Below are 27,636 nucleotides of genomic sequence, written 5' to 3'. Positions count from 1 at the left end.
TCAGAACATGAGAACATATGAAAGCTGGTGGTTCCTTTTAACATGAGTCTTCAATATTCCCAGGTAAGAAGTTTTAGGTTGTAGTTATTATAGGAATTATAGGACTATTTCTCTCTATACCATTTGTATTTCCCTATACTTTGACTATTGGATGTTCTTATAGGCACTTTAGTATTGCCAGTGTAACAGTATAGCTCCGTCCCTCTCCTCGTCCCTACCTGGGCTCGAACCAGGAACACATCGACAACAGCCACCCTCGAAGCATCGTTACCCATCGCTACACAAAAGCCGCAGGCCTTTCAGAGCAAGGGGAACAACTACTCCAAGTCTCAGAGCGAGTGACGTCACCGATTGAAACGCTATTAGCGCGCAACCCCGCTAACTAGCTAGCCATTTCACATCGGTTACACCAGCCTAATCTCGGAAGTTGATAGGCTTGAAGTCATAAACAGCTCAATGCTTGAAGCATTGCGAAGAGCCGCTGGCAAAACGCACGAAAGTTTGCTGTTTGAATGAATGCTTACGAGCCTGCTGGTGCTCACCATCGCTCAGTCAGACTGCTCTATCAAATCAGACTTAATTATAACATAAAAAACACACAGAAATACGAGCCTTAGGTCATTAATATGGTCGAATCCGGAACTATAATTTCGAAAACAAAACGTTTATTCTTTCAGTGAAATACGGAACCGTTCCATATTTTATCTAACGGGTGGCATCCATAAGTCTAAATATTCCTGTTACATTGCACAACTTCAATGTTATGTCATAATTACGTAAAAGTCTGGAAAATTAGTTCGCAACGAGCCAGGCGGCCCAAACTGTTGCATATACCCTGACTCTGCGTGCAATGAACGCAAGAGAAGTGACACAATTTCACCTGGTTAATATTGCCTGCTAACCTGGATTTMTTTTAGCTAAATATGCAGGTTTAAAAATATATACGTCTGTGTATTGATTTTAAGAAAGGCATTGATGTTTATGGTTAGGTACAGTCGTGCAACGATTGTGCTTTTTTCGCAAATGCGCTTTTGTTAAATCATCCCCCGTTTGGCGAAGTTGGCTGTCTTTGTTAGGAAGAAATAGTCTTCACACAGTACGCAACGAGCCAGGCAGCCCAAACTGCTGCATATACCCCTGTTGCAAGAGAAATGACACAATTACCCTAGTTAAAAGAAATTCATGTTAGCAGGCAATATTAACTAAATAGGCAGGTTTAAAAAGATATACTTGTGTATTGATTTTAAAGAAAGGCATTGATGTTTATGGTTAGGTACACATTGGAGCAACGACAGTCCTTTTTCGCAAATGCGCACCACATCGATTATATGCAACGCAGCACATGCTAGATAAACTAGTAATATCATCAACCCTGTGTAGTTAACTAGTGATTATGATTGATTGATTGTTTTTTATAAGATAAGTTTAATGCTAGCTAGCAACTTACCTTGGCTTCTTACTGCATTCGCGTAACAGGCATGCTCCTCGTGGAATGCAATGTAAGGCAGGTGGTTAGAGCGTTGGACTAGTTAACCGCAAGGTTGCAAGATTGAATCCCCGAGCCGACAATGTAAAAGTCTGTCGTTCTGCCCCTGAACAAGGCAGTTAACCCACCGTTCCTAGGCCGTCATTGAAAATAAGAATGTGTTCTTAACTGACTTGCATAGTTAAATAATGGTGTAAAAAAAAAAGAGAGACCGATTTCCGATTGTTATGAAAACTTGAAATCGGCCCTAATTAAAATCGGCCATTCCGATTAATCGGTCGACCTTTAGTACGCACTACCCTTTGTAGTGTCTTGTGGTCGGAGGCCGAGCAGTTGCCATACCAGGTAGTGATGCAACCCGTCAGGATGCTCTCGATGGTGCAGCTGTAGAACTTTTTGAGGATCTGAGGACCCATGCCAAATCTTTTCAGTCTCCTGACGGGGAATAGGCTTAGTCATGCCCTCTTTGCGACTGTCTTGGTGTGTTTGGACCATGATAGTTTGTTGGTGATGTGGACACCAAGGAACTTGAAGCTCTCAACCTGCTCCACTACAGCCCCGTCGATGAGAATGGGGGCGTACTCGGTCCTCCTTTTCCTGTAATCCACAATCATCTCCTTTGTCTTGATCACGTTGAGGGAGAGGTTGTTGTCCTGGCACCACACAGCCAGGTCTCTGACCTCCTCCCATTAGGCTGTCTCATCGTTGTTGGTGATCAGGCCTACCACTGTTGTGTCATTGGCAAACTTAATGGTTTTGTTGGGAGTGGTGCCTGGCCATGCAGTCATGAGTGAACAGGGAGTACAGGAGGGGACTGAGCACGTACCCGAGGGGCCCCCGTGTTGAGGATCAGCGTGGCGGATGTGTTGTTACCTACCCTTACCACCTGGGGGCGGCCCATCAGGAAGTCCAGGATCCAGTTGCAGAGGGTGGTGTTTAGTCCCAGGATCCTTAGCTTAGTGATGAGCTTTGAGGGCACTATGGTGTTGAACGCTGAGCTGTAGTCAATGAATAGCATTCTCACATAGGTGTTCATTTTGTCCAGGTAGGAAAGGGCAGTGTGGAGTGCAATAGAGATTGCATCATCTGTGGATCTGTTGGGGCAGTATGCAAATTGGAGTGGGTCTAGGGTTTCTGGGATAACCTCCAGGCTTTGTAAGAGCTATTTTACCAAGGAGAGTGATGGATTGCTGCATCAGATGACCTGGCCTCCACAATCCCCCAACCTCAACCAAATTGAGTTGGTTTGGGATGAGTTGGACAGCAGAGTGAAGGAAAAGCAGCCCAAAAGTGCTCAGCATATGTGGGAACTCCTTCAATACTGTTGGAAAAGCATTCCAGGTGAAGCTGGTTGAGATAATGCCAAGAGTGTGCAAAGCTGTCATCAAGGCAAAGGGTGTCTATTTGAATAATCTCAAATATAAAATATATTTAGATTTGTTAAAACACTTTTTTGGTTACTACATGATTCCATATGTGTTATTTCATAGTTTGTCTTCACTATTATTCTACAATGTAGAAAATAGTAAAAATAAATAATAACCCCTGAGTAGGTGTTCGAAAACTTTTGACCTTTAGTATATAAACACAAACAAATTACTGAGTGCAGTAATATTTTTAATTAATGATATTATTTGATCAACATCCCCTCTCTTATTCCATCCTACCCCATCTCTGTCTTAAATGCCCTGAAACTCATAGAACGTCCACCCAGCCAGTCCTTGAATAATTATCTTATGAGCCTCCTGAAGTGTAAAGGCACACACCAAACAAAAAGTGGTTAAGCCTAATTTTGCCCTTTTTCACTGCATGTGTGCTAGTCAAGAAACCATAGGGCAACCTTAGAGCTAGCAATAACATCTAACCACCACGGTGCTGCTGTTTTTTTACTTTCTGCTCATGATTGCATGGCATGCAAGTGCAATCCAGGCTGCAATTACCTTTGAATCAGGGTGGGTGGTTCCTCTACAAGAGTCTGCACAACCCTCTTTGAACTTGTCCTGCTGTAGTTAGTGTCATGTTGTGCCATTTGTTCCAGTATTTAAGGGTGATTTGCTCTAATACATACATAACATTTGGAATATATTATGGTCTACCAGGATACAAGTTATGATGAACAAGCAAATCTATTGCAGACACTGAATGATGGAACTATTTTGATCATTTGCGTTAGATCATGGTGGATGTCCAATTTTTTACTTCTTGAAAAGCGATCCCTCTGCTGTCACAAATAGTGACTTTGAGGCAACACCATTCCACAGATGACTGTAATTAATGTACTATAAGCAGCATTTGCTGTAACAGACCAATTTCATCTCTGACAACAAAGGAACCGATGGAGCATCTCATAAATTGACACCCTATCCCCAAACATTCCGTCACTAAGATACAGTATGTCAGATTCTAGGTGTCCTGCAGTCTCATTCCAATGAATAAGGTAGGTCACTTCATATCATCATTCCTAAGGGGCCACCCACCAAACACCATAACCCAAATCATCTTGTCAATGGTAAGGACAGTAGCTCTTCTTCAAAGAGCCAGTGTAAACATGAATATTTATGTGCATATGCACATGCACAGCCTTTATGTCTATCTTTAATTTTGCCAAAGCTGCCATTACATACTCACCAGGGACAAATTTTAATTAGATGGGGCGCATATGAATGTATGGGATGAGAGCTGCTAGTGGCAGGAGGTTGGCATGGCGCCAGAAAAAGCATAATATGTTTCACCAATTGGCTTCTCCTCTTCACTTGTCTCTGCTTAGGCCCTGCACCGACAGCCAATCTACCAAGGGCTTAAGACGGAGCCAGCTAGCATCTAAGAAGCAGGATAGCATGGTTAGTGTTATTCTAGCCTTTAGAAAACTCTTCCCTCTGGGGTTCTTGACAACTCAACGTACCCTTGCTGAATAGAGTTCTAAGTTTGGTTTGGCACAGAAAAGTGGGCAATTTCTGTGAGTTCTGAGACTTATTTGTTGTGTATATGTACTGACGTATGTGTAACTGATAAATACACACATACACACACACACACACACACGATGTATGTCAATTGTAAAGTCTTTTGTCTGTCATTTCTTCGTCGTTATGTGTCGGACCCCAGTAAGACTAGCTGTCGCCATTGGCGTTGGCTAATGGGAATCCTAATAAATCAAATCAAAGTTCTGCAGGTTTCCTAATGTTTATTTGAAAAACTGCCTCTTGAGTGCAGAACTGAGGAAAAYCACTGCCGGGGCTATGTTCAGATATAGAATATTCATGAAGTTCAAACCTGCAATGAACCGGGGAGCGAAAACTCAGCATTTTGAGCCGAGCAACTTCTGGTAAAAATACTCAAAACAAATACGGTTCTAAAATTGGCATTGGAGACTATTTGCGAATCTGATAGCACATTCAAAGGTGAAAGAAAGTGAGTCATTGGTTAAACTGTCATCTTGACATAAGCCCAAGAACAAAAGGAGTTAGCAAAGGCACATTCCTCAAGTCATTGATAAGGTTTGAGGGTATGCTCAGAGAGAGCATTCAGAGAAGAAGGTTGGCAGTTGCATTGTTCTATGACGAAACAATACCATATCTGTTACAATATAGAGTCCAAACCAAAGATGAAAGTAGAACTTCGATCTTATGACATATTGCCTTGTTAGAATTTCACAAATCCTCAAGTGTGTCCCTTGAGCATTAAAAGGTAGGAAGCATGAGTTTTTACTAACCAAAGTAACAACATAGTGTGGTCAGAGACTTAGTAACTTAGTTGTAGTCACRATCTGGTTACTAAAAACATAATTATGTTTCAGTGTTTTACATATTTATTCATTACTTATTTCCGTTTTTTTTAACTAAAAACCAGTGTTTCCTAGCTAGTTCCAGCTGGCTAATATTAGCTACTAGCCATGCTAGCATGTAATTACATTCCAAACCAAGTGTTGGCACTGGTGAGCTACTATGTACATCCATGAAGAAGAAACCATATAAATGAATGCGAAAAACTGCAACTATTTTTTCTCCTGTGCGTTTGGTAGTGGTAGTCGAGCGAGCAAGTAAGTCTTGTAATAGTTTTCCATCATTTGTAGCTAGTGCAGCAATACCCACATAGTGCAGTCATACTCACAACGACGGGGTTACGAATAATTTGTGGTCCATAAACGAGAAGCAAACGTTGAAGTCGGAAAGGTTTGTCCAGTTGAAGCGAGCAGACTGGAGTATGGGAACCATTTCACCCTGGAGGACATTGATGGCTTAATATAACCAGTGGAAGGCATTATTCGGAATGAGACTGACTGAAACCAGGTGCAGTGCCGAGCGTGAATGTGAAGCCTGCAACCTCTATTTCCTAACGTCCTTCCTGGACATCGCGAGTGTCAGCAGTGATGGAGATAAACTGGGTAAATTCAATGTTGATTTACCTTAATATATCGCTATAGGATTACCTAGCTGAATCTCCCCCTGAAGGCCTCTCCTTGGCTCTTCTTTGACTTTGGTAGCTAACTCAGCCATCAATCGGTAAGTCATCGCTCTATCTACTTTATCTCTGCTGGATTTTTTTGTTTTGTTCTGTGGGTTCCTGCATGTGCTAGACTAGTTGTTCCAAATATATTTATAACTAACCCCGTTTGTGGTTGTTCTCTGGCTTACTACTTAGCTATGCCGATCGTGGTGGTTGGCTAGCTAGGTTAGTTAGCTGACTAGGCTAACAAGCAGGCTGAAGTAACTAACTTTGGCTGGCTGGCTTGCTGGCTAAGATAACTGAATATACCGGTAACATTATTTGATAACTGGTTAGATGGCGTTATGCATTTCCAAAACGTTGGTTTACTTTAATTTAACTGTAAGCTAGTGTTGATAGCAACTTGCTGACTCAAGCAGTGCTAACGTAACATTAGCAGGCTAGTAGCGCTAACGTTGCAAGCTGATTTGTAACACTAAATTAAGAAAGTATTTGCTTGTAAATTGTCTGAAAATTTAATTGAAACTAGTAGTCATGTGTGAAAACGATTTGGTTTAAGTTGAAGTTGTACATTTGAAGTTATTTATGTTGGAGTTTACATAATAGGGAATAGGCTGGCTTGACAGGTCCTCCATATTACATCACACCCTGCAAATGTTTTGTCCGGCATGACTTAGGCATTCTTCTGTATTCTGATCAGTTTTATGTAAAAACTCGAAAAATCTAAAAGTGAGGTAACTTTGCACTGGGACTTTTGATGCATATTCTAATGCTAATCCATATGTTACATGTGGTTACGTTTATGCTACCTACCCTTTAAGGACAATAGGTGAAGCTATGTGCGTGTATAAGTCAAATCAAGCTCACATTACAGCCCCTTCACCGACCGCAAGGCACTACTTTATTCCTAGTTATACAGTGCATTTGGAAAGTATTCAGACCCATTGACTTTTTACACATTTTGTTACGTTACAGCCTTATTCTAAAATGGATTCAATAGTTCCCCCCCCCCTCAATCTACAAACAATACCCCACAATGACAATGCAAAAACTGGTTGAGAATGTTTTTGCAAATGTATTAAAAATAAAAACTTAAATATCACATTTACCTAAGTATTCAGAACCTTTACTCAGTACTTTGTTGAAGCACCTTTTGCAGCGATTACAGCCTCGGGTTTTCTTGGGTATGATGCTACAAGCTTGGCACACCTGTATTTGGGGAGTTTCTCCCACTCTTCTCTGCAGATCCTCTTAAGCTCTGTCAGGTTGGATGGGGAGCATCGCTGCACAGCTATTTTCAGGTCTCTCTAGAGATGTTTGATCGGGTTCAAGTCCGGGCTCTGGCTGTGACACTCAAGGACATTCAAAGACTTGTCCCGAAGCCACTCCTGCGTTGTCTTGGCTGTGTGCTTAGGGTCGTTGTCCTTTTAGAAGGTGAACCTCCGCCCCAGTCCGAGGTCCTGAGCACTCTGGAGCAGGTTTTCATCAAGGATCTCTCTGTACTTTGCTCCGTTCATCTTTCCCTCCATCCTGACTACTCTCCCAGTCCCTGCCGCTGAAAAACATCCCCACAGCATGATGCCCCCACCACCATGCTTCACCATAGGGATGGTGCCAGGTTTCCTCCAGATGTGACGCTTGGTATTCAGGCCAAAGAGTTCAATCTTGGTTTCATCAGACAAGAGAATCTTGTTTCTCATGGTCTGAGAGTCCTTTAGGTGCCTTTTGGCAAACTCCAAGTGGCTGTCATGTGCCTTTTACTGAGGAGGGGCTTCCGTCTGGCCACTCTACCATAAAGGCCTGATTGGTGGATTGCTGCGGAGCTGGTTGTCCTTCTGGAAGGTTCTCCCATCTTCACAGAGGAATCCACAGAGGAAATCAGGAGCTCTGTCAGAGTGACCATCGGGTTCTTGGTCACCTCCCTGAAAAATGTCCTCCCTGATTTCTCAGTTTGGCCAGACAGCAAGCTCTAGGAAGTCTTGGTGGTTCTAAACTTCTTCCATTTAAGAATGATGGAGGCCACTGTGTTCTTGGGGACTTTCAATGCTGCAGACATTTTTTGGTACCCTTCCCCAGATCTGCATCGACACAATCCTGTCTCAGAGCGCTATGGACAAGTCCTTCGACCTCATGGCTTGGTTTTTGCTCTGACATGCACTGTCAACTGTGTCATGTCCAGTCAATTGAAAATCAAATCATGTCCAGTCAATTGAATTACCACAGGTGGACTCCAATGAAGTTGTAAAAACATCTCAAGGATGATCAATGGAAACAGGATGCACCAATTTTGAGTCTCATAGTAAAGGGTCTGAATACTTAAGTAAATAAGGATTTAAAAAAAAATAATGTTATATACATTTACAAACATTTCTAAAAATGTTTCTTTGATTTGTCATGATGGGGTATTTTCTGTAGATTGATGAGGACATTTTTTTATTTAATCCATTTTAGAATAAGGCTGTAACGTAACAAAATGTGGAAAAAGTCAAGGGGTCTGAATACTTTTCGAATGCACTGTATGTATATGTCTACCTCAATTACCCCATACCCCTGCACATCAACTCGGTACTCCTGTATATAGCCAAGATATCGTTACTCATTGTGTATCTATTATTACTTTTATTATTACATGTTTTACTTTTCTATTATTTAACTATTTTCTTTCTCTCTGCATTGTTGGGAAGGGCCCACACGTAAGCATTTCGATGTTAGTCCACACCTGTTGTTTACAAAGCATGTGACAAATCAAATATTAGATTTTTCCGTTTTAAACTGACAGTAAGACAATCTATCCAAGGTGTTTGCCTATGCCTGTCACGCAGACTATGTTCTGAATTTCTGATGAATCGCAAGATCAGGACATGATACCAGCCAACTCTATTCTGCCCATTCACAGTACAAAGGGATGGAGTAATAAGCCAAAACAACCTGCAAGTGCCATGTAGAAAATAAATGTCCTTGAATAGACTGAATAAATGAAAGGATTTAAAATTACAATTCATATCAACAATGAATCTTTCTTTGACAGGACTGCACATTGCCCCATACTTCCACCCTGTCTCTCCCTGTATCTAAAAACCACTGGTGTTTTATTCTGCTATTGGTATTTCTATGTTAATAAATACAGTTTCCTACAGAAACAGAAATACATAGAGGCCAGGCAGTCTCAGGCTCAATCCACCAGTCAAACAAAGACAAGGGGGGGTCGACAGTGGCCACAAGAGGGGGGGGGGGGCATGAGAGAGGTGTGTGAGGACACATTTTTGACTGAGAAGAATGGGGGTGGCTAGGATTGGGGGGGGGCATTGTAGTATAAGATTTCTGTGTAACCTGAGCAGTGTAGCACTCCAACATCTGCCCATTCCCCCACAAAAATCAGCCTTGTCTGTGAATTGGGTGCCAGGTGTGTGCAGCTGCTGTTTGTTGAACTGTTTTTGCGGAGGAAGAGAGAGGTTTGGGGCAAAGGAAGAAGAACAGGGGGGAAGTTTCAGCAAGGACATCATCAGAGAGGTTCTTAGAGTTCCTTTGGAATTGTCATTACAAAGATACTGTCACCTTTTAAGGTAAACCTGCTTACTGATATATAACTCTTAAAGGGTCCGAAGACAGGAGTGACACTTGGCACGTAAGCAGCATTACTGGCAGCAGTTTTTGATCTTCCCACATCTTCTTTTGGTGATCCCGGATCCTGGCCCAAGAGAGTGCCATTTGTCCCACAGACAGGCGCTCCCAATATGAGGGGACATACAGTACAGACAGGCAGGATGTCTAATAACAAATCAAATCTTAAATCAAATGAAACTTTATTTGTCACGTGCAGAATACTACAACAAGTGTAGACCTCACCGTGAAATACTTACTTACAAGCCCTTAACCAACAGTGCAGTTCAAGAAAGAGTTAAGAAAATATTTACCAAATAAACTAAAGTAAAAAATAAAGTAACACAATAAAATAACAATAACGAGGCTATATACAAGGGGTACTGGTACCGAGTCAATATTCGGTGGTACAGGTTAGTCGAGGTAATTTGTACATGTAGGTAGGAGTGAAGTGACTATGCATAGATAAAATAGCAAGTAGCAGCAGTGTACAAAACAAATGGAGGGGGGGGATGTCAATGTAAATAGTCCGGTGGCCATTTGATTAATTGTTCAGCAGTCTTATGGCTTGGGGGTAAAAGCTGTTAAAGGAGCCTTTTGGTCCTATACTTGGCGCTACGGTACCGCTTGCCGTGCGGTAGCAAAGAAAACAGTCTATGACTTGGGTGACTGGAGTCTCTGACAATTTTTGGGGCTTTCCTCTGACACCCACTAGTATATAGGTCCTGCATGGCAGGAAGCTTGGCCCCAGTGATGTACTGGACCGTACGCACTACCCTCTGTAGCACATTACGTCAGATGCCGAGCAGTTGCCATACCAGGCAGTGATGCAACCGGTCAGGATGCTCTCGATGGTGCAGATGTAGAACCTTTTGAGGATCTGACTGTCGGTCTGCCTCCTTCACCACCAGCATCTTCAAAGGGACCTGGGACTTCGTCAGTGGACAAGGGGTCCTCAGATTCAGGGTTCTCAATGGCTGCAAGGTTGGGGGGCAGCTCCTCACTGTCACTTTCATAATCTGATTCCGGACTTTCATTCTCAGACTCATTGTCAGAATATTTTTTTAAATCTCCAGAATTTCCGCGTTGTCTCCTTTTAAAGGACATTGCTAATGCTACAGCTTAGCTCACTAGCTACATACATAAACAACAACACTGAATGGCTCAGAGTGGGAGTGAGAGGTTACAGTTGACGTCGAAGTTTACATACACTTAGGTTGGAGTCATGAAAACTAATTTTTCAACCACTCCACAAAATTCTTGTTAACAAACTATAGTTTTGGCAAGTCGGTTAGTATTTTTTTCAACAATTGTTTACAGACAAATTATTTCACTTATAATTCACTGTATCACAATTCCAGTGGGTCAGAAGTTTACATACACTAAGTTGACTGTGCCTTTAAACAGCTTGGAAAATTCCCGAAAATGATGTCATGGCTTTAGAAGCTTCTGATAGGCTAATTGACATCATTTGAGTCAATTGGAGGTGTACCTATGGATGTATTTCAAGGCCTACCTTAGTGCCTCTTTGCTTGACATCATGGGAAAATCAAAAGAAATCAGCCAAGACCTCAGAAAAATCAGCCAAGACCTCCACAAGTCTGGTTCATCCTTGGGAGCAATTTCCAAACGCCTGAAGGTACCACGTTCATTGTACAAACAATAGTACGCAAGTAATAAACACCATGGGACCACGCAGCCGTCATACCACTCAGGAAGAAGACGTGTTCTGTCTCCTAGAGATGAACGTACTTTGGTGCGAAAAGTGCAAATCAATCCCAGAACAACAGCAAAGGACCTTGTGAAGATGTTGGAGGAAACAGGTACAAAAGTATCTATATCCACAGTAAGAGTCCTATATCGACATAACCTGAAAGGCCGCTCAGCAAGGAAGAAGCCACTGCTCCAAAACCGCCATAAAAAATCCAGACTACGGTTTGCAACTGCACATGGGGACAAAGATAACACTTTTTGGAGAAATGTCCTGTTTGGCCATAATGACCATTGTTATGTTTGGAGGAAAAGGGGCGGCTTGCAAGCCAAAGAACACCATCCCAACCGTGAAGCACAGGGGTGGCAGCATCATGTTGTGGGGGTGCTTTGCTGCAAGAGGGTCTGGTGCACTTCACAAAATGATGGCATCATGAGGTAGGAAAATTATGTGGATATATTGAAGCAACATCTCAAGACATCAGTCAGGAAGTTAAAGCTTGGTCGCAAATGGGTCTTCCAAATGGACACTGATCCCAAGCATACTTCCAAAGTTGTGGAAAATGGCTTAAGGACAACAAGTCAAGTATTGGAGTGGCCATCAAAGCCCTGACTCAAACCTATAGAACATTTGTGGGCAGAACTGAAAAAGCGTGTGTGACAAGGATGCCTACAACCTGACTCAGTTACACCAGCTCTGTCAGGAGGAATGGCCAAAATCCACCCAACTTATTGTGGGAAGCTTGTGGAAGGCTACCCAAAACGTTTGACCCAAGTTAAACAATTTAAAGGCAATGCTACCAAATATAATTGAGTGCATGTAAACTTCTGACCCACTGAGAATGTGATGAAAGAAATAAAAGCTGGAATAAATCATTCTCTCTACTATTATTCTGACATTTCACATTCTTAAAATAAAGTGGTGATCCTAACTGACCTAAGACAGGGAATTTTTACAAGGATTAAATGTCAGTAATTGTGAAAAACTGAATTTAAATGTATTTGGCTGAGGTGTATGTAAACTTTAGACTTCAACTGTACAAGCATTTCGCTACACTCGCATTATCACCTGCTAACCATGTGTATGTGACCAATAAAATTTGATTTGATTGACTGCCAGCACGCGCCACTTGTATCAGTAAATCACTATCAGAAAATATTTTGTGTGGTAATTATTTATATATTTACTGTTTTATTCACATGTTTTCAAGTCATGCATTCCGATTCTTGCATAGATTGTAATGGGGACATATTATGTGTGTAAAATACTTTTTTGAAGGTTGTACTGATGTATGATGAGCTAAGCTAATTCCAGCTGAGCCATGTTTGTTGACATACAATGCATTCTGGGTTTCACGTAATCGTCTGTTGGACAAAAGATGTTATAACAAAATGAGGTGAGTAAGGGTTCACAAATTTTTTGAGAACTTCCGGAAGTGAATGGTGGGATGTGAACGATGGTAGACGACACACCTCCTTCAACATGCATACTATAAACAGACCAAACTCATCTTGTCTTCTCTTATTAAAGCATGGCAGCGCACAGAAACTACCCATCTTCAGATTACTTTCGATTTCTAGAGAGTGTTTTACTCAATTATTTAGATTAATGGTGAGCTCACCCGTGATGTGATTAATTATAAATAGTAATTGCTAATTCATATTGTAGCTTACGTCTGCCAAGATTTATAAAAATATGACCGCTTGTGTTACGTCAATCTTTCCTCAGTTAGTACTAGGACAATAGTAGCCTACATTTTTCTGTGTCATGCTGTAGATACTTMTGTGAATGTCTGAACATTGCATCAAAAAATGAACAGCTCACATTCTGGACATAACTTTGTCAGGACTGTGTTTGTGCAAAATGTTTCTGAAAAAACTGTGTGGCCAGCTCAAAAGCTGATTGTTGCGTCATTTGAAACTGGCAGTTCTAAATAAGAATTCTAATCACACCGGTTTGATTGTACCCTACAGGGACGACTGTAGAATGATCACTCACACCAGTGTGTTGGAACGTGCGAAAAGGTTAATGTCCCGCTGGTAGGATAATCCTGATCGTAGGTCATCGATTTTATTTTCCAATTATTGCACGTTGGCCAATAGAACCGATGGCAGCGGCCGGTTGTGATACAGCCCGGGATCGAACCAAAGGGAAAGGGGGATACATAGTCAGTTGTCCAACTGAATGTATTCAACTGAAATGTCTTCCGAATTTAACCCAACCCCTCTGAATCAGAGCCAGGGTCTGTAGTGACGCCTCTAGCAATGCGATGCAGAGCCTTAGATCGCTGTGCCACTCGGGAGCTGAAAATGAAGTCTATTAATATGATGTCTCATGGAGACATAATATGCGCATTCTGAGCTACTCCAGGAAGTGATGTTGCAGGCTAGCTCAGTGCTGCCTCCTCTCATTGAGTAACTCCAGTTGAAGGCCGACCGCAGTATTGCAGGCTGCCATTAGCAACTAAATTATTAGCAACTAAACTAAACTATTCTGTGTGTGATTATAAAATAATTGGTTCAAGGACATATATCTGGTGTATTAAAAGCAATTATTGGTACCATGATTCATTTTTAATTCATTTATCTTTTTACAAGAGGATTGCCAACCAAGATCCGATTCCCTATAATGGGGGATGCTGTTTTCTGCAAACAATGACTGCAGTACCACGGTCGGCATTGAACTTCCGCGTTTCAATGAGAGGGAGCAGTCGTTCTCCCCTGGGTCTAACACATTCCGTTCTGATGAAAGAGATGCCCTGAATAAAACTGTTAATCTCAAGAGGAGGGTTTTTTTCTGTTTTCTGGCACGAATAAGTCAATGCTGAGGAATTCCCTCCAAGAGGGCAGGAATAATTCTAATCACTTTATATAGAGCACCTGTTCAATATGAAAACCCACACTAAGATTAATAATCCACAGTCTGGAGATACTGTATGTATGGCAAAGCCCTCAGCTCACGCCCGGGGTGGATGTCTGCTCATGCACTGGTTGCTGGATGCCTCTTTGATATACTGTCTGTGCCTGGTTAATTTTTTAACAACGTGGCAAAGACGTCCAACCAAAATCTAAAGCCATGGGTATGTAACCATAATCAATGAAAGAGCTCCACTAAAGAAACTGAATCAAAACAAACCAAGACTTTCTTCAGATCAGCACACAGCCTCTAGACCCCCTATATACAGGTCTAGAAACACTAGGAAGACCCCCCTCCTCTAATCAAAGACTGGGTGGAGCAACCTGGGGCCCATAGAAGCCCCGACTCATTGTTTTGGTCCACCCTTCAGTGAACAACTTCAAATGGTGCAGGGGGGTGGACTGTTTTGGCACTTCCCTCGGGCCCCGTGGTCCTGTCTAACCTCATCATTGCTCAGGGGGGCTTAGCACAGCAAGGCTCAGGACCTAACTCCATGGCTCTTTGGCCTTGATCAATGAGCCTTCAGAATGAGAGGTGTCATGGTTGTTTGTCTGAGCTCCTGAATGCAGCTGTCAGGGCTGTGGACGTTTAAGGTCAATCAGAATAAATGATCCGGGAAGTTTAAAGGTTCAATTAATGTTTTGGTAAAGTTGGAGTCCCAGCACCAAGCAAAAAGTAATTGGGAATGTAAACTGCATGGCTTGGCCAAAAAAGTCTGAGACACGGTCCAAGCAGATTATACTTTTTAAGCTCTACTCTATATCGAATATCAGTTCAAGAGCATATTTGCCACCAATACCTTTTAGTCAGTATTTCCATCAGTAATTGTATGTACACACACCCCACACAATATTATTCTTAAGCTGTATTGTTTATTTTGTGTTTCTCTTTAGTTGTAATATACAGTACCAGTCAAAAGTTTGGACACACTGACTCATTCAAGGGTTTTTCTTTATTTTTACTATTTTCTACATTGTAGARTAATAGTGAAGACATCAAAACTATRAAATAACAGATATGGAATCATGTAGTAACCAGAAAAGTGTTAAACAAATCAAATTATAGCCACCCTATGCCTTGATGACAGCTTTGCACACTATTGGCATTCTCTCAACCAGCTTCCATGAGGTAGTCACCTGGAATGCATTTCAATTTAACAGGTGTGCCTTGTTAAAAGTACATTTGTGGCTATTTGAATATATTTTGATTTGTTTAACACTTTTTTGGTTACTACATGATTCCATATATGTTATTTCATAGTTTTGATGTATTCACTAGTATTATAAAATGTGGAAAATAGTAAAGATAAAGAAAAACCCTTGAATGAGTAGGTAGTGTGTGTATGACCGGTTGTGCGTGTATATATATATATATATATATATATATATATATACACACATACACACACACACACTTCTCCACCAAACTTTACAGTTGGTACTATGCATTGGGGCAGTAACAGCACTTACAGTTGACCGCGGCAGCTCTAGCAAGGCTGAAATTTTACGAACTGACTTGTTGGAACCCTATGACTTGTTGGAATCCTATGACAGTGCCACGTTGAAAGTCAATGAGCTCTTCAGTAAGGCCATTCCACTGCCAATGTTTGTCTATGGAGATTGCATGGCTGTGTTCTCAATCTTATATACCTGGCAGCAACAGGTGTGGCTGAAATAGGCAAATCCACTAATTTGCAGGAGTGTCCACATAATTTTGTGTGTATATACTACATATATACAAATACATACAGTGGCAATAAAACATGTGTGAACCCTTTGGAAATACCTGGATTTCTGCATAAATTGGCCTTCAAATTTGATCTGATCTTCATCTAAGTTACAACAATAGACACACATAGTGTGCTTCAACTAATAACACAGAAATTATTGTATTTTTGTCTATATTGAATACATAATTTAAACATTCAGTGTAGGTTGGAATAAGTATGTGATCCTCTAGGCTAATGACTTCTCCAAGAGCTAATTGGAGTCAGGAGTCAGCTAACCTGGAGTCCAATCAATGAGACGAGATTGGAGACGTTGGTTAGAGCTGCTTTGCCCGATAGAAAACACTCACAAAATTTGAGTTTGCTAATCACAAGAAGCATTGTCTGATGTGAACCATGCCTCGAACAAAAGAGATCTTAGACCTAAGATTAAGAATCATTGACTCGCATAAAGCTGGAAAGGGTTACAAAAGTATCTCTAAAAAGCCTTGATGTTCATCAGTTCACGGTAAGACAAATTGTCTATAAATTGAGAAAGTTCAGCACTGTTGCTTTCCCTAGGAGTGGCCATCCTGTAAAGATGACTGCAAGAGTACAGCATGCTCAATGACGTTAAGAAGAATCCTAGAGTGTCAGCTAAAGACTTACAGAAATCTCTGGGTTGACATGTCTACGATACATAAAACACTAAACAAGAATGGTGTTTATGGGAGGACACCACGGAAGAAGCAACTGCTGTCCAAAAAAACCATTGAAGTTTGCAAAAGTGCACCTGGATGTTCCAAAATATTCTATGGACAGATGAAACTACAGTTGAGTTGTTTGGAAGGAACACACAACACTATGTGTGGAGGAAAAAAGGCACAGCACACCAACATCAAAACCTCATCCCAACTATAAAGTATGGTGGAGGGAGCATCATGGTTTGGCCCAGCTGCTTTGCTGCCTCAGGGCCTGGACAGCTTGCTTTCATCGACGGAAAAATTAATTCCCAAGTTTATCAAGACATTTTGCAGGAGAATGTTAAGCTATCTGTCTGCCAATTGAAGCTCAACAGACGTTGGGTGATGCAACAGGACAACGACCCAAAAAACAGAAGTAAATCAACAACAGAATTGCTTCAACAGAAGACAATACGCCTTCTGGAGTGGCCCAGTCAGAGTCCTGACCTTCGATTTGAGATGCTGTGGCATGACCTCAAGAGAGCAGTTCACACCAGACATCCCAAGAATATTGCTGAACTGAAACAGTTTTGTAAAGAGGAATGGTCCAAAATTCCTCCTGACCGTTGTGCAGGTCTGATCTGCAACTACAGAAAACGTTTGGTTGAGGTTATTGCTGCCAAAGGAGGGTCAACCAGTTATTCAATCCAAGGGTTTACATACATTTTCAACCCTGCACTGTGAATGTTTACACGGTGTGTTCAATAAAGACATGAAAACGTATAATTGTTTGTGTGTTATTAGTTCAAGCAGATCTCAACAAACCATTTCTATATTGAACTCGCTTTGTGCACAGGGGCATTGCAATGCTGAAACAGGAAAAAGCCTTCCCCAAACTGTTGCCACAAAGTTGGAAGCACAGAATCGTCTAGAATGTCATTGTATCCTGTAGCGTTAAGAATTCCCTTCACTGGAACTAAGGGCTTAGCCCAAACCATGAAAAACAGCCCCGGACCATTATTCCTCCTCCACCAAACTTTACAGTTGGTACAATGCATTGGGGCAGGTTGCGTTCTCCTGGGATCCGCCAAACCCAGATTCATCCGTCGGTCTGCCAGATGGTGAAGCATGATTCATCACTCCAGAGAACACGTTTCCAATGCTCCAGAGTCCAATGGTGGCAAGCTGCACACCACTCCAGCCGACACTTGGCATTGCGCATAGTGATCTTAGACTTGTGTGCGGCTGCTCAGCCATGGAAACCCATTTCATGACGCTCCTGACGAACAGTTATTGTGCTGATGTTGCTTCCAAAGGCAGTTTGGTACTTGGTAGTGAGTGTTGCAAACGAGGACTGACGATTTTTACGTGCTGTGAGCTTGTGTGGCCTACCACTTCGTGGCTGAGACGTTGTTGCTCCTAGACATTTCCACTTCACAATAACAGCACTTACATTTTTGTGTGTGTGTGTGTGTGTGTGTATATATATACACACACACACGTGTATATATACACACACTACCACACACACACACCACACACACAGCACACACACACACACACACACACACACACACACACACACACACACACACACACACACACACACACACACACACACACACACACACACACAGCAATGTTCCAACATCTGGTGGAAAGCCCTCCCAGAAAAGTGGAGGCTGTTATAGCAGCAAAGGGAAGACCAACTCCATATTAATACCATGATTTTGGAATGAGATTGTCAACGAGCGTGTCCACATACTTTTGGTAATGTAGTGTAAATATATACACTCAGTATATACCAGTGTACAGTTGAAGTCGGAAGTTACATACACAGTTTTTCAACCACTCCACACATTTCTTGTTAAAAACTATATTTTGGCAAGTCGGTTAGGACATACTGTACTTTGTGCATGACACAAGTCAATTTTCCAACAATTGTTTACAGACAGATTATTTCACTGTATCACAATTCCAGTAGGTCAGAAGTTTACATACACTAAGTTGACTGTGCTTTTAAAGAGCTTGGAAAATTCCAGAAAATTATGTCATGGCTTTAGAAGCTTCTGATAGGCAATTGACATCATTTGAGTCAACTGGAGGAGTGTACCTGTGGATGTATTTCAATCCCTACCTTCAAACTCAGTGCCTCTTTGCTTGACATCATGGGAAAATCAAAAGAAATCAGCCAAGACCTCAGAAAAAAAATTGTAGACCTCCACAGTCTGGTTCATCCTTGGGAGCAATTTCCAAACGCCTGAAGGTACCACGTTCATCTGTACAAACAATAGTATGCAAGTATACACACCATGGGACCACGCAGCCGTCACACCACTCAGGAAGAAGACGCGTTCTGTCTCCTAGAGATCAACGTACTTTGGTGTGAAAAGTGCAAATCAATCCCAGAACAACAGCAAAGGACCTTGTGAAGATGCTGGAGGAAACAGGTACAAAAGTATCTATATCCACAGTAAAATGAGTCCTATATCGACATAACCTGAAAGCCAGCTCAGCAAGGAAGAAGCCACTGCTCCAAAACTGCCATAAAATGCCAGACTACGGTTTGGAACTGCACAAAGATCGTACTTTTTGGAGAAATGTCCTCTGGTCTGAAAAAGGGGGAGGCTTGCAAGCCGAAGAACACCATCCCAACCGTGAAGCACAGGGGTGGCCACATCATGTTGTGGGGGTGCTTTGCTGCAGGAGGGACTGGTGCACTTCACTTCAGCCCTGACCTCAATCCTATACAAGATTTGTGGGCAGAACTGAAAAAGAGCGTGCGAGCAAGAAGGCCTACAAACCTGACTCAGTTACACCAGCTCTGTCAGGAGGAATGGGCCAAAATTCACCCAACTTATTGTGGGAAGCTTATGGAAGGCTACCCAAAACGTTTGAACCAAGTTAACCTGCCTGGGAACTCGCCAACAGCCAATGAAATTGCAGGGCGCCAAATTCAAACAACAGAAATCTCATAATTCAAATTTCTCAAACATACAAGTATTAGACACCATTTTAAAGATAAACTTCTCGTTAATCCAACCACAGTGTCCGATTTCAAAAAGGCTTTTCGGTGAAAGCACAACATATCATTATGTTAGGTCAGCACCTAGTCACAGAAAGCATACAGCCATTTTCCAACCAAAGAGAGGAGTCACAAAAAGCAGAAATAGAGATCAAATTAATCACTAACCTTTGATATTCTTCATCAGATGACACTCCCGGGACAACATGTTACACAAAACATGTATGTTTTGTTCGATCAAGTTCATAGTTATATCCAAAAACCTCAGTTTACATTTGGCTTTGCCTCCAAAACATCCCGTGAATTTGCACAGAGCCACATCAATTTACAGAAATACTCATAATAAACTTTGATAAAAGATACAAGTATTATACACAGATTTATTGATATACTTCTCCTTAATGCAACCGCTTTGTCAGATTTCAAAAAAGCTTTACGGAAAAAGCAAACCATGCAATAATCTGAGTACGGCGCTCAGAGACCAAAACAAGCCAAACAGATACCAGCCATGTTGCGGAGTCAACAGAAGTCAGAAATAGCATTATAAATATTCACTTACCTTTGATGATCTTCATCAGAATGCACTCCCAGGAATCCCAGTTCCACAAATGTTTGTTTAGTTTGATAAAGTCCATCATTTATGTCCAACTACCTCCTTGTTGTTCACGCCTTGAGTTCACAAATCCAAATTCATGACGCGGTCCAGACGAAAAGTCAAAAAGTTCCGTTACAGTCCGTAGAAACATGTCAAACGATCTTTAGGATGTTAGGATGTTTTTAACATAAATCTTCAATAATGTTCCATCCGGAGAATTCCTTTGTCTTTAGAATTGTAATGGAACGCAGGTCGCTCTGACGTGAGGGCGCATGATCAACTCATGCCACTCTGGCAGACCTGTTACTCAGTCAGCTCTCATTCGCTCGCCCCCACTTCACAGTAGGAGCCTCAAACAAGTTTCTAAAGACTGTTGACATCTAGTGGAAGCCTTAGGAAGTGCAATATGACCCCACAGACACCGTATATTCGATAGGCAATGAGTTGAAAAACTACAAACCTCAGATTTCCCACTTCCTGGTTGGATTTTTCTCCGGTTTTCGCCTGCCATTTGAGTTCTGTTATACTCACAGACACCATTCAAACAGTTTTAGAAACTTCAGAGTGTTTTCTATCCAATACTACTAATAATATGCATATATTAGCATCTGGTCCTGAGTAGCAGGAAGTTTACTCTGGGCACGCTTTTCATCTGAACATGAAAATGCTGCCCCCTAGCCCAAACAGGTTAAACAATTTAAAGGCAATGCTACCAAATACTAATTGAGTGTATGTAAACTTCTGACCCACTGGGAATGTGATGAAAGAAATAAAAGCTGAAATAAATCATTCTCTCTACTATTATTCTGACATTTCACATTCTTAAAATAAACTGGTGATCCTAACTGACCTAAGACAGGGAAATTTTACAAGGATTAAATGTCAGGAATTGTGAAAAACTGAGTTTAAATGTATTTGGCTAAGGTGTATGTAAACTTCCGAATTCAACTGTATATACATCTATATTGTCTATGTTAATGTTTTAAATGTATGCAAATTATAAAGTATTTTTGTCTGTATTGTCTTTTTCGTTATGTGTCGGTCCCCAGGAAAACTAGCTGTCGCCATTGGTGTCGGCTAATGGGGATCCAAATAAAAATCATCAGCACTATTTCAATGCCCTATTTTAAGCCTCTGGGCTCAGCCAGCACCCTCTCTCTAAAGAACACAAAGAGTCAGTATGTTTGAGTATGTGCCGTGGCTAGCTGTCACTCAGGCTAATGCACTAACACAGTATGGACGAGGCCCACAGCTGCACACATCCCAGCTGCCTCTGGACCGTCACACGGCAAATCCACCCCATTTCTACAGCTGCTCACTTCTGTAACGGAGGAGTTGTGAAGAAAAGAGGGGGAAAGTCACAAAAGGTATGAGTTTATGGCTACAGTATGTTCTCATGGTATTGAGAAGTGTCTGGCTGCTGGAGCTAGAATACCATTGTTCAGTCAGACTTCTGTTCTTTCAGTCTTGGCCTCAAAAAAAAAGATGTAATTTTATAGAATATGTTTTTATTCTGCGAGAAAGCATGGCTTGACTATAATAATTAATCCGAAGCATTGCTGGGAGCCTGAGAGTTTGCTTTAGGATTAAGCATATTTATCCATTTAATAGACCATCCATAATAATTTACCCTCTTGCTGCCCCCTGTTGGATGTCTATGACATTACATCATATGGTGACAAGTGATGATTAACATTCAATTGCATTATACTCTAATGAGCATGCAGAGTTCCCCCATCAGTAAGTGACAGGTTGATATCTCAGCCAGGGGCTCTGGTTAATGGCATTATATCTTATCTAGATGTACATGTCAGAGAACCACTAGCAGCTGTGTATTATTATGTATTATTATTTCCATTCGTGATGAATAGTGTGTAATCTGGGGAGCTCTTCAAATAGATTTTTAGGAAGGGCTGAGGGCTCCTTTCCTCAGTAAAATAATGACTGCCAAAACTAAGGTTATATTCAGTCTTGAAAAACTCTCTCTCTTGTTCCCTCCCCCCTCTTTCTAGAAGAGGGAATCATTGAAGATGTGAAGAGAACATCTTCCTCTACCAAAGATGCTTAAAATATGTTCATAGAATTTCCTTCAGTCATTTTAAAAGMTTCCTTTCAGATGCCTTCTTTAATTTAATATTTTGGGTCATCTGAGTTCAGTCCCGAATACATACTTAAAGAACTGTAATACTTCAAGCAGGGCTCCATTGTTGATGAACCTAGCAGTGTGCAAAGACTGGTCTCTGAGAGGGAACAGCATCCCATTGTGCTTCCATCAGCAGAGGTCAGGGGATGCTCCATCAAGCAGGAAGTGGGCTGCTCACTGAGTGGGCATAGGTCTACTGAGGCTCCTATGATGGACGGTTCCATATTCGAATGAAGGCTTAATTTGAAGTCTATTATTTCCTTAATCTGAATTAATATAAAAATGTATGTGGGGAATGGGCCAATGCGTCAAGAAATATGGGGAGATATAATGCAACCTCATAAATAATGACAGCGTTTGTGTCATTCAAAGAAAGCCAGGCCTGATTTCTCTGCTCAGGGAGCAGCACTACTTTCATTTTTTTGGATGATTTGGTTCTCTAAAACTTGATTAGAGAATCTCCAACCTCAGGAGCCTGATTATATATGGTTAGTAGTGAAATGCCCTCATGTTTTGGAGTTACAGTAAAAGGCAGGAATAGATTAGGCATGCATGCTCAATATAATTTCAAGTATTTGTTGAATTCCTCATATGGAAATGCTGTTATCTACTTTTAAGAATGTAAGATACAAGTGCCTTCAAAATGCCTAAATGAGGAGGGGCATCATACTCACAACAGTCTCTGTTTAGAGGCTCCAGATGGGCCAAGGGTCTCTATCTCTAGTCAATAATCCCAAAACAGACAGCTTTACCCCATCTCCCAGGGGGACGAGGAGGAGCTGAGGATTAAGTGGAGGTGACCCAATTAAGACAAGGTTAAAAAAGGAAAAAACAGGGATTGGAGGCAAAATTAGGGATAAGGCCAGGGCAGAGTGAGTGTTGTCCTGTTGTGAAGTGGTGGAGGGAGAGGGAGAGAAGAACATGGGGAGGAGGAGAGGGAATGCCACACCATACTCAGAGATAGTTAAATGAACTGGTAGTGTCCGCTGAACTATAAGTGGAGGATTTAGTGGGTGGAGAGGAAACGTTGTGCCTGGTGACCAGCAGGGTCAGACGATGAAAACGACACACACACACTGTTAAATGGGAGCTGCACTTAGTAAAAGCAACACTCAACCTCCACCCATCCTAGTTTAGAGTGCACAAACATGCACACACAATAATGTAGATACACACACGTAGGCATACTCATGCAAAGTATTTACAACACAGTGTCAGATGACCATATCCTAACTTAACATTCACATGACCACAGTAACCCAAACCTATGCATTTTCAGTCACAACTGTGGGAAAAGAATAGAGTCAAAATGTGACTAATACCGCTTGTTTATGCCTGATATTTTATCTGCAGAACTCTTGTCCTGGTTTTATGGTCCTGGTCTTATGATTTTTTATCAAAGCAGGCACAGTGAACACCTAACATAGTTTATACTTAAAAGAAGGCCCCTGGTTCAGGAGATGAAAAACAGAGATATGCCATTGACAGCAGTCAGCTCTTGATTAAACAATGTAAACCTCTTGGTCGTTGGAGAGGGGTGTCTAACAGTTAGCCCCATGGACTTTGGCGGTCCAACACATATCGTATGATAATATTGGTAAGCAAATTATGTTTATAATGCAAAAACGCATTAAGGTTTACCCAGAATGAACACGTGCATGGATATTTGCTGTGATAATTGGCAACGTGATTTCATAGTCACACTCGCCAAGGTGCCAATTTAGCAACGGTAATTAAAATCTTAGCCTATACCTAATGAATAGGCTACTTAAATTACCATTTTAAAATTGAGACGTCAATAAAATGTTCAGTTAACTCTGTCTATGGCAGGTTTTTACTCCTTTGGAAATATGGACGCTTTTTAATTTCCCCAAAACAACTTCCAAATAATGAGTTGCACCCCCCTTTGCCCTTGTAACATCCTCAATTCATCGGGCCATGGACTCTACAAGGTATCGAAAGCGTTCCACATGGATGCTGGCCCATGCTGACTCCAATGCTTCCCACAGTTGTGTCAAGTTGGCTGGATGTCCTTTAGGTGGTGGACCATTCTTGATACACACCGGGAAACTGTTGAGCGTGAAAAACCCAGCAGCGTTGCAGTTCTTGACACACTCAAACCAGTGCGTATGGCACCTAGTACCATTCCCCGTTCAAAGGCACTTACATCTTTTGTCTTACCCATTCACCTTCTGAATGGCACACATACACAACCCATGTCTCAATTGTCTCAAGGATTAAAACCCATTATTTAACATGTCTCCTCCCCTTCATCTACACTGATTGAAGTGGATTTAACAAGTGACATCAATAAGGGATCATAGCTTTGCCCTGGATTCACCTGGTCAGTCTATGTCATAGAAAGAGCAGGTGTTCATAATACGTTGTTCACTCAGGGTATGCTCCAACCGTTCACGTTTCAATATTTGCATACTGCCACTTGCTTCTCCGAATCTGGAAATACGCTACAAAATCTTGCCTCAAAGTGTGTATTATGGCTTAATTACTGTCCAAGGCTTCGCAAAAAGTCTCAAATCTATTTGGTTTTAATGTGACTGTGTTGAAATAAATGAAACTTTACATTCGAAACAGCCTAATATCGAAAGCCACGTTGGGCTGCTACAGCATCCATCACTCACTCAGTCGGGATGCATGCCGAAGTGCATTCAAACTCTCACCGTTGTAAACATTTGTCAAACCCTCGAGAAAAGTTTCCTAATATCAAAAACAAAGCACAATTGCTGTATTTGTCTTACTTACCATTCAAACTGAGGGAACAAATAAGAACAAACAACAATATGAACGAGTTCTTTGGAAAAGACATGCTGTTCCTCTCGTCTTATCCAGTCCTTAGAATGAAACTAGTTGATTTTCTCGCACAAGGAGAGCGCGAGCCAGTCTGGACTGTAGGGAAGGAAAGCGAGGGAGGGAGGGGTGAGGGCGTGGAGTTGCAGAAAAAGGTCTGTCGTCTACTCTATTGTACTGTCTGTAGGAGAACATTTTGGATTTCCAAATTCCTTCCCCATTTCCTTTTGTATTTAGTGAGAAACACAAGTATTTTTCTTGGAAGAAAGAAAATGTATCTATTACGGATGGTAAGTTTACATCATGCCTGGAATAACACCTCTTGGCCAACATGGTATCTCATTTGGCTATCTTTATGTATGTAACAGTATAGCTTTCGTCCCTCTCCTCGCCTCTACCTGGGCTCGAACCAGGGACTCTCTGCACACATAGACAACAGCCACCCTCAAAGCATCGTTACCCACCCCGCTAACTAGCTAGCCATTTCACATTGGTTACATTCACTATAGGGTGGCTGTATCATGAACTAGGACTGATAAATGAAATGAGAAAATATGATTTATTGTGCATATTAACCTTAAACAATTTCTATGAGGATATAGCATGAATATCATCAGCTAATGTAATAATCCAATAAGGTAATGCCATGACATAAAAGGATTTGAACAAGGAATTAACATTCTATCCTATTAACATGACCCTTTGTTCTCTATAGGTAAAGAAATAGCCTACTGTAAATTAGGAGTCCGTGATTAGAAGCCGTGATTAGGAGTCCCATATGGCGGCGCACAATTGGCCCAATGTCGTCGGAGTTTGGCCGGAGTAGGCCGTCATTGTAAATAATATTTTTTTTTTAATGGGCCCTTGTAAACACAGTAGTGGCCCCAACTCTCAACCCTAGAAAAAGGGCTTCTCCAGGGCGTCTTAGCTTGCAGGTCGTTAATGACCTCGGCTGTTTTCATCACTTGACTGTCACCTCCGCTAACAGCTGCAGCAAAGAGGGGCTCCAGAGCGAGGCTGCCACTCCAGCTGTCCTGCAGGGTCGGATCCCCCTCCATACACTAACCGGGCCTGGGACACAGTGCAGGGGGATATAGGGTTACAAATGGATGGAAGATCAACCCATAGGGCAGACATGAAGAACAGTGGCAGTTATAGAGCTATGTTGAGCAATAGATGTAACAGGACACATATGTTCTGTTTTTACATTATTTTAGGTTGTGCAGGATATCTGGTTCGGCAATATGTTTTCTTTTTGGTGAATTAAACATTCAATCTCCTCAATGGTGGTATATTTAGACTTCTAAATCTAACAAGGACCACATCAGAAACAATGGTGAACAATTAGTGTTAATATTTTACTAAAGAATTTCTGCTTACAAAATGGTACAGGTACCACACTGTCAGTGTAGTTAAGGTCACCTACATCCATCACACACTCCGCATGCATTACCCCATGTGGGTGTGTTTGTTCACCTGCGGGTACAAACAGTCATCACTGTACACAGTAGGAATTTACATTGCTACCACCCCTGCAAGTGCGCTAAATCTGGTCCAGTGGATTTAGAAAGAAGGTCACAAAGGCAGCATGTAGCACAGTCCCTTGATGCCGAGGTACAGTAAAGTCCAGACTATAGAGCAGAGAAGGCAAGTCTGAAGCAAATGAGAAAATGCCATTGACGTGGACGCAGAGCCCAAAATCCTTTATTTTCTATGTGATAGAGAGAAGGCAGAAAAAGACGATTCCATGCTTACATTTCATTTTCTATCTCAAATTGATTGTACCTTTCGCTCTTGCTCTGTCTCTCTTTCTCTCTCCCTGTTATAAGTAATTAAGCATTTCACTGTTAGTCTACACCTGTTGTTTACAAAGCATGTGACAAATAACATTTGATTTGTATCAGAGTTTCCCATCTGTCTCTCACACTGTTGTGTCACCGGAGAGCAAACAGAGAGGGGAGAGATGGGGGTGACAGTAAGATTTAATGGTCAAACACCATTAACACACACACAAATTACTTTACCAGGAGACAGGTGCCAGTTCAGATGATCTGCACACTCTCGTTAAGTCTCCAAGTTGACTTTTCCAGAATGATTGTGGTCTGGAAAAACAAGCATGACTTTTGTAGACTCAACTACAAGTGTTTCATGAACAAGTCAAGATCACTGTGACAAAGCAAGTTGTCACTTCATTAAAATGGGGTTCAAAAGTACAGCTGGACCGATACCTCATATCAATGAATTATTTAGTCTGAAACAGACAGGTTAACAAGAGGTTGAAACTCAGTCAACAATACACAGTATTTGTGCTTTTCTGTTTCTTGGACATATTTTTGTAGAATGGTTAACAAAAAGTCATTATCTTGCTAGATTAATGTAATGCATATTCTGCAAATACCAGAATGATGACCGTTATGACTAATCAGCACATTCACAAAACACATGATATCTCTATTCCTCACCCTAGTATCATATGATGAATCCCCTCCCGTTGGGCTTACTGGGGTGAGGTCAGGTGCTG

At 41.5% G+C, this 27,636-nt stretch overlaps 1 protein-coding gene across 2 annotated transcripts in view; it reads right to left on the bottom strand.

The window, feature by feature from the left end:
* LOC111951112 (cell surface glycoprotein MUC18-like) overlaps positions 1 to 25,214 on the bottom strand; it is a 94,741-nt gene extending 69,527 nt beyond the window's left edge. For both annotated transcript variants that reach the window (XM_023969134.2, XM_023969133.2), the window contains exon 1: positions 25,071 to 25,214. In XM_023969134.2, the coding sequence (XP_023824902.1) occupies positions 25,071 to 25,134 (64 nt within the window). In that variant the 5' untranslated portion in view covers positions 25,135 to 25,214. The remainder of the gene's footprint in view (positions 1 to 25,070) is intronic.
* Between the last annotated feature and the right edge of the window lie 2,422 nt (positions 25,215 to 27,636).

The sequence above is a fragment of the Salvelinus sp. IW2-2015 genome, linkage group LG23, assembly GCF_002910315.2.
Source record: "Salvelinus sp. IW2-2015 linkage group LG23, ASM291031v2, whole genome shotgun sequence".
NCBI lineage: Eukaryota > Metazoa > Chordata > Actinopteri > Salmoniformes > Salmonidae > Salvelinus > Salvelinus sp. IW2-2015.
This window is presented reverse-complemented; position numbering and strand designations above follow the sequence as displayed.